Source organism: Marmota marmota, unplaced genomic scaffold (assembly GCF_001458135.2).
Source record: "Marmota marmota marmota unplaced genomic scaffold, marMar, whole genome shotgun sequence".
NCBI classification, from domain to species: Eukaryota; Metazoa; Chordata; class Mammalia; order Rodentia; family Sciuridae; genus Marmota; species Marmota marmota.
In genome coordinates, this window is record NW_026000222.1 from 3,695,916 (window position 1) to 3,703,445 (window position 7,530).

Here is a 7,530-nt window from a genome sequence, read left to right on the forward strand (position 1 = left end):
GTGGGAGGGGGCTGCGAGGGTGGGAGGGGCTGGCAGGTGGCAGGGCGGTAGGTGGGAGGGGGCACAGGTGGGAGGGGCTGCAGGTGGGAGGGGGCTGCAGGTGGGAGGGGGCTGCAGGTGGGAGGGGGCTGCAGGTGGCAGGGGCTGCTGCTTCTCCCAAGAACTTTCTCTGGCTCGCGGTTTTGGCCAGACTCGCCAGGACTTCCCCTGCCTCCCTCACCTGCTCCCTTATCAATCAAATAAACATCTGCTGGCTGAGAATCTAGGGCGAGCCAGGCACTAATCCTGAAGGCTGGGAATGGAGGACACTGACTCAAGGCCAGCCCCTTAGCGAGAAGGAGGTGAAGGGACCGGCACAGCCCCTTGGGATGTCAGGGCTGAAGGCCTCCATTTAGGGTGAGGCCATTTGGTGTGTTGTCAAAAGGCCGGGCAGCCCTGGGCCAGGCACAGCCTGCTCCGAGGCCCAGATCTGTGGCTGCTTCATGGCTGAACTACATTTCCCAGCCTCCCTTGCAGCTAGGCAGGTCTCATGACTCTGTTCTGGCCAAGAGAAACAGGCAAAGGCCATGGCTCCTCCCCCTGGTGGGTGCCTTGAAGCCTTCCCCCAGGAGCCCAGGTCCTGGTTCCCCACCTGCCGGCTGGGAGGAAGGGCAGCCTCCAAGGACCGAGGGGGAGGCAGAGCAACAATACGGCAGGGGCCTGGGCCGGGGCAGCACATGGAGGGGAGCACCCAGGAAAGCCCCTGGACCAGAACGGCCCCTGGACGGCGGTGAGCCAGAGGCAAACGCCGACTCTGAGGCCGGCTCAGCGTGGGCTGCCTGTCAGCCACTCCGCCTGCTCTGAGGCGAAACCTCCTGCTGCCGTTGGAGCGTCCCTGACCCCAACCCCAGCCTCATGCATCTGAGCAGCAAGATCCTTGAGGGACACCAGGTGCCCTGCCCCAGGACAGCTCCCCATCTCTGGGCCCAGCAGGGCACCCCCTGACTCACCAATGATGCCGAAGGAGAAGAGCGTCAGCTGCTTCCCCAGCTTGTCCATGCTCTTCTGCAAAGGGGTTTTAGGTGTCTGAAGGGGAGAGGACGACGGGCTTAGTAGACAGGCCCCACAGCGTGCCCTTGCTGTCTTATAGCTTGCTCTGAGTGACAGTCACACAGAGCACACAAGGGCCATCCACTGGCCTCTGCCCTCAAGGTCAGTGCCCACTGGCGTCTGAAAGTCACATCATGGTGAGCACCCTGATCAATGGTCTAAAATGGAAATTAAACTAAAACTAGGCTCACACGGCGCCCGCCTCCGTCCCCAGGCTGGGCAGGGCCAGTCTGCACCCAGGGCAGTTTCAGACCCAGGCCCAGCCCACCACCACCCAGAGCCCCGCCCCTTACCTCTTCCGCCTGCATCATCCTAAACACTTCGCCGAACTGAGACTTTTCCCCTGTTCCGATCACGACCCCCTGTGTCCAGGAGGGGGTGAGGGAGAGAGGTGTCAAGGGAGGAGCGAGGCTGGGCACGGGGAGGCCCCAGGAGCCCAGGGCTTACCTGGCCCTTCCCACACTGCACCAGGGTGCCCATGAAGACGATGTTGGTCAGCGAGCTCAGGTCCTCCCCGCCTGCCAAGGGGGTGTCCGTCTTGCTGCATGGCTCGGCCTCCCCAGTAAAGCTGGATTCGTCCACCAGGAGGTCTGTGACCTGGGGGACGAGAGGAGACCCGTGGAGCTCCCCTCTGGCACTGATGCCCGTTGGTGGCACCCAGCACCTTAACAGATGTCCAACAGCAAAGGGCCGCAGCTCAGGGAATGAGGTCCCTGCCCCGGGAGCGAGAGGAGCTTGGGACCAGGGTCCCTGGCTCCCGGCTTCCTGCCTCCTGCCGTCCTCAAAGCTACCGGAAATGCCCACGTAACTTGAGATCACCGAGGATGGGTTCTTCCAGAACAGCTTCCCAGAGCCCCTGGACCTCCTCCCAGACCCCGCCCCCAGCTGAGGGTCCCTACAGTCCTGCTCCGTGACCGTGACCGAGTGCTCTGGTTTGGATACGGCTTCAGGGTCCCCGAGGGCTGAACTCTGACCCCACAGTGAGGTATTAAGGGGGGGGGACTTGATCTGCCTGTGTTCTGAGGTGGCCTCCGAGGGACAGGACTAGGCAGGGTCAGCATGAGAAGAGACACACACGCCCCCCTCTTGCCATCTGACGCCCCGGGGTGCCCTGGGACTCTGCCAGCAGGAAGGCCACCACCAGACGCAGCCCTTGACCCTGACCTCTGAACCATGGGCCAAAGTGGACCTCTTTTCTTGAGAGCTGCCCAGCCTCAGGGAGCTCACTGTGGTCACAGGGAGCGAGGTCCTCCAGGGACACTCTGACGTTAGGTTACGGCAGGAGCACCCACAGGGCAGGGCCACACCCACGCCCCCAGGAAGGAGAAGGAGGTACCACCCCCCGGCGGGGCACCTGGCACTGTCAGACACTTCCACGGAGCGTGGCTGCAGCGCTGTCCACCCCCCCCCAGTTCTGTCTTCATTTCAGGGCAGGGACAGTGAGCGGGGCCCGCTTCCTGCTGAGCCACGAGGCCGCCCATCTGACCAGGGAGGAGAAGACGGCGCCTGCTCTCCCCATGGACAGTGCGAGAGGCGTGGGTCACTTTAAGAGCTTTGTAAACCTAGTGCCTCCTGCACCTGCCTGGGCCTGAGGTGCGTGTCCAGTAAAGCTGGACCACGGAGCCTGGGGCTGGCGGAACGCTCCCCGGGGTGAACAGAGCGCCACTGTCCAGCGGAGTAGCAACTGGGAACCCAAAAAGCACGGATGGACGGCATGGCCTCATCAACACACAGGGGACAACTTGATTCCCCACGAGCAGGGCAGGAGGGAGCCCGCTGAAGTAGCAGACGTCGTTCAGAACTCAAGACGCCGTTTCAAAGACCCACTGCAGAGACCTGGGACCGTGCGGCTGCGCTCAGCCGCTGACGTCCCACGTCAGGCCACAGCGCGTCTCATCCTCACAGTGACCCTGGGAGCCAGAGACGAAGAAGAAACTGAGGCTCTGAGAGGCAAATCCCTCGAGGCATACACTGGGAGACGCAGGGTCAGGGCGCCAACCAGGGTCCCTGGCTCCCGGCAGGCAGGCTTGCCATCTGCGCCCTTGCCAGGGAATGTTGGGCACTCTGCATCCACAACCACCCTGTGGGCATCATCACCCTCTTTAACAGGAGGAAACGGAGGCACAGAGACCTTAAGTGACTTTCTCAAGGTCACACAGCTTGGATTACACACAGGGTTCAAACCCAGCCTCAAGCTCAGGCCTACGGCACCAACCGCCTTCATCTGTGGCCTCTCTCTGTCCTACAGTGTCACCTGAGGTGGTCAGGAGCCTTATTGGCTTCCTGGAGGAGCCCCTGTGGTACAAGGCCTCCCAGAGCAGTGTTTACCAGTGGACCTGTGTACAGGGCTTGGCCACGTGACAGTGGTTTCTCCATGGACCCACACGCCCCAGACACACAGCAGACGCTGAGGGCTAGCGCTGGGCATAGAGACAGAGGGGGAGCCCACCTGGCACCAGGCCCAGCTGCTATGGGTCTGTCCACAGGGAGACGCCGGCCCTGCCTGGGGTCTAGCAGTGGGGACTAGCCGTGGGGACTAGGTGCTGGCTTCCTCCCTCTCCGCCCCTCGAGGGTCCCGACGTGGCCCTGTGGACACACCGGGCAGGCTGCCAGCCGTCACGCCTGCCCCACGGCCGAGAGCTCGCTCGGTCTTGGAGGGATCCCAGAACAGACCCCCATCCAGCACACGGGCCAGACGTCACTTCCCCTGAGTGCCAGGAGCCCGGCACGGTCCTGCAAGGCTGTGACAGGGACCCACAGGGTCGCGGACTGGCCCCTGCCCCGTGGAGGCGCCTGCTGCCCCTCTGCCTTCCCTGCTCCGTCTCCTTACCCGCCAAGGCAGCCCAGCGTCGCCCTCACCCCCCTCCCTGGCTTAGCGCCCACAGTCGCTCCCGCTAGAGAGCCCCTCACCAGCCTCGTCCTCGGGGACACATTCAGAACCCCCTGTGGGTGTCTGGACCTCAGGTGGCACCGAACCACATAGATGCCGGTCCACTCCCCCACCCCCGACACACCAACTCTGGGGACGCCGAGCTCATAAACTAGGCGAGTAGGTGACCAGCACTGGGGACCATCAGTGGGGACCATCAGTGGGGACCATCAGTGGACATTAGCAGTGGACATTAGCAGTGGGGACCATCAGTGAGTGGAACAAGGACAATGAGTGGCTGGCATTCAGCTCTGAGGCAGCGTGGGGACAGTGACCCAGATTTTCAGACCACAGCTGGCCGTGGGCCCGGGGCCCTGGGGAGCCCCGGTGACGGGGGGGGGCACTGCACTAAGAGGAGCGTGCGACCTGTGAACAGGGACGAGGGCGCAGCGCTCAGTCAGCTTCCTTGACTGGTGCGTGTGGGGGCAGGCGTGTGTGCGAAGTGGGGGCAGGGGTGTCCCCCGCAGTCCCCGAGCTCACCTCGGTGAGGCGGATGTCGGCGGGGATCCGGTCTCCGACGGAGAGGGACACGACGTCCCCGGGAACCAGTTCTCGGGCGAGCAGATGCTGGAGCTTCCCGTCCCGGATGCTGCGGGGGCGGGAGAGACGGCCGCGTGGGGACACTGGCTCGGACGCCCCCGGATGGACGCAGCAAGGGCAGGGGCGCGTGTCTCCCCGTCGCGGGCAAGCCCTCGCCGCTTCAGGGTCTTGTTATTCTTTAAACTTGGGGACACCAAAAGCCTTGAGGACCCTGGACCTCATCTGAGCAGTGAGGCTCCTGCCGTGTACTCTGCCTGGAGCAAGGCCAGGCTGCCGGCTCTCCGGAAGCTTCCGCAGGGCAGGGCAGCCCTTGTAAGGCCTCCTAATGAGGCCACCTCCTGCGCTTAGAGAAGATGCCACTTGGGGGCAGAGCCAGCTCAGAGGCTGGGGGACAGGCTGGGCAGAGCTGGAGGGCAGCCTAGGTGCCCCAACACCCAGGGCCGCTTTCCCAGGGCACAGTCACCTGCCCTGGGACACGGTCAGCTGTGTGGTACGGGGTCCCCTGGAGTCCCACCCACTCAGCCCAGCTGTCCCGTGGCCTCCTGCCTCCCTCTGCCCCCCTCAGGTCCCCCCACACCTGGCAGCCAGGCGGGAGGCCGGCCGCTGCTCCCTCCTGCTCCAAACTCCAAGCCTCTCCCAGGACCTGGGAATCAAACCCCAAGTCCTGCCGAGTTCCTCCGGCCGGGGCCACCACCTGCCACTCCTGCTCCTGATCCCATCCCATCCTGAACACACCCGGCACCTTCTAGTCTTAAGGGGCTTGGCAGGCTTTGAATGATGGGTGGACGTTCCTCCTTGTGTACAGAATTGGACCTTATTCAGGATCCACCCTTCTCCCACAGCCATTAGGAGCAGGTCCTCCCTGGCTAAGATCAGCAAGTGGTCCCATCTCCCACCTGTAACAGGGTTAGACATGGACACTTATGCAACCCTGGCCCCTGGGACTTATGACAAGGCTTTCCTCACTCTGTGTATACACACACACACACACACACACACAGAGCCTCTCCTGTGGGACCTTGGCATGTTTGGCTATGAAACCTGGAGCTGTGGCAGCCTTCTTGGGACCATGAGGGGGCCTTGCAGAGAACAGAGCTAATGAGCTCAAGATGGCAGAGCAAAGGGGTGAAGAGACCAGGCCCTTGGTGCCAGATGAACTAGCTCACTGCACCGTCCCGGCCTTAGATCCCTTGCTATGAGACAATTCAATTTCCTTGTGGTCTGAACGAATGAGTTTCCTGTTCCTCGTAGCCAAGAGCGCCTCTGGGAGACCCGCCCTGTTGACCCCACTAAATGTCAGCTCCTCCACAAATGTCAGGGCCAGGCAGCTGGTGACAGCTATGGAGAGCTTCCCCTTCCTCCTCGGGGAACACACGTCCAACGTCCCTCCTGAGCTCCCCGAGGCCGGGCCGTCCCACTCCGGCCACGCTGTCACCTCAGTGCAGTCTCCCCGGGCACACAGCAGGTGCTCAATAAACATGGGGTGACTGCACGGGGACAGAGGCGACACTGGAAGGGCCTGCATGGCCGTGCCCCTCTGGCCAGGGCGCTGCGACCTCTTCCGTGCTCTTCCCGCTCCCCCGGCTGCCGTCCCTGCTGCTCTGGGAAACGAGGTTCCTTTAGCAGTGGCTTCTGGGGACAGCAGTAATGTGACGGCTCCCTGCAGGCCCAGCCTGGTGCTTGGACCCCCAGCTCGGGTCATCAGACCACACGAACCACCCACGTCCCCTTCGCGCCCGCGGCCCTGGCACGTCTGGGCTTGCGGCTGCCCGGGTGGTCTGACGAGGGGGCCCATGGCTGGCACTGTCCCCGGCGGCGCTTCGGGCTGGCTCTCCTCCCTCATGCCCGGCGCTGTCCTCCTCCTGTCCCCCTCTGCCCGTGTCTCCGCTCACACTCCCTGGAGTGCTGGTCCCTGGGAGATGGCTGTCCCCGACTAGTGTCCAGCCTGCTGCCCGGGGCTGCAACTCATGCCCAAGGCTCTTCCCCAGGTCTGCCCCTCAGCACACAGGGAGGTGCCACACGTCTGGGTCCTCTAGTGTCCGTGCCCGGTCGGGGTGGACTCCCGTCGCTTTATTTCAAGCAACAGCGCCCGTCCGGGATGGCGCTCAGCCTGCACCGGCGGCCACCTCAGCGGGGTTAGGGAGAGACCTGGTCCTTCGCGGAAGCTCTGCTTTTTACAAGGAGATAAACAGGAGTCCAGCTCAGAAGAGGCCACTGCCCCCTCCTCGCCCGCGAGCTTCCTTTCAGTCCTCAGAGGAAGGGCCCTGGTGGCCGTTCCTGGCCGGCGCTGGCCGAGGCGCCCAGTGCTTACGGAACTACAATGAAGTGGAACTAAGACCCTGTTCCCGCGTCACCCAGCGCATCTGAAGTCCTCGGCAGGCACATGCTGCAGGGGTGCTGTGCCATGAGGTCTAGGACCTTTTCTGGAAGCTTCTACAGCACCACGCTGCGCTAAGCCCAGGAAGGACAGCCTTTTCCTCTGACATCGTTGGTAAGCGCAGAGGGACAGCACTTGTCAGCTGGGAGCATCCAGGCAGGCAAGAGGCTCCGGGGGCTGCTGGGCAAACGCCCCGTGCTCACACTCCCAGGCCACCCAGGCCAGCGGCTGTCCTGTGGGCCAGGAGGACCCGGCCCTGGGTCCGAACCTCCTCAGAGTCACCCTCCCTCCCTCTCCCCTGAGGTGACAGTTGCTTAATGCAGTGAGGGGACTATGATCCACTGCTTCCCGGGCTCTACCCAAAGCCACTCCTGCCCCTGTAGCCCCCAGTCTGAGAACCCCGATTTATACACTGATGATGGAGCTGAGGCCCAGAGAGGTTGAACAACATGCCCGAGGCCACACAGCCACCAGCTGTCGAGACGGAGACCAGGTCTCGTAACTCCTGGTGGGATATGGTTCTCCCGACGGACAGATGGACAGCACAAGAATACGACTTCTGCCGAGCACCTGCCGAGCTTGCCAGCCTCCCCCC

At 63.3% G+C, this 7,530-nt stretch overlaps 1 protein-coding gene across 1 annotated transcript in view; it reads right to left on the reverse strand.

The window, feature by feature from the left end:
- Positions 1-7,530, reverse strand: part of Atp2c2 (ATPase secretory pathway Ca2+ transporting 2) — a 48,776-nt gene that overhangs the window by 22,507 nt on the left and 18,739 nt on the right. The window contains exons 6-10 of the mRNA XM_048792405.1: positions 6,115-6,190; positions 4,499-4,725; positions 1,537-1,686; positions 1,383-1,451; positions 990-1,065 (exon numbers count right to left, since the gene is read on the reverse strand). Of these exons, the coding sequence (XP_048648362.1) occupies positions 990-1,065; positions 1,383-1,451; positions 1,537-1,686; positions 4,499-4,725; positions 6,115-6,190 (598 nt within the window). The remainder of the gene's footprint in view (positions 1-989; positions 1,066-1,382; positions 1,452-1,536; positions 1,687-4,498; positions 4,726-6,114; positions 6,191-7,530) is intronic.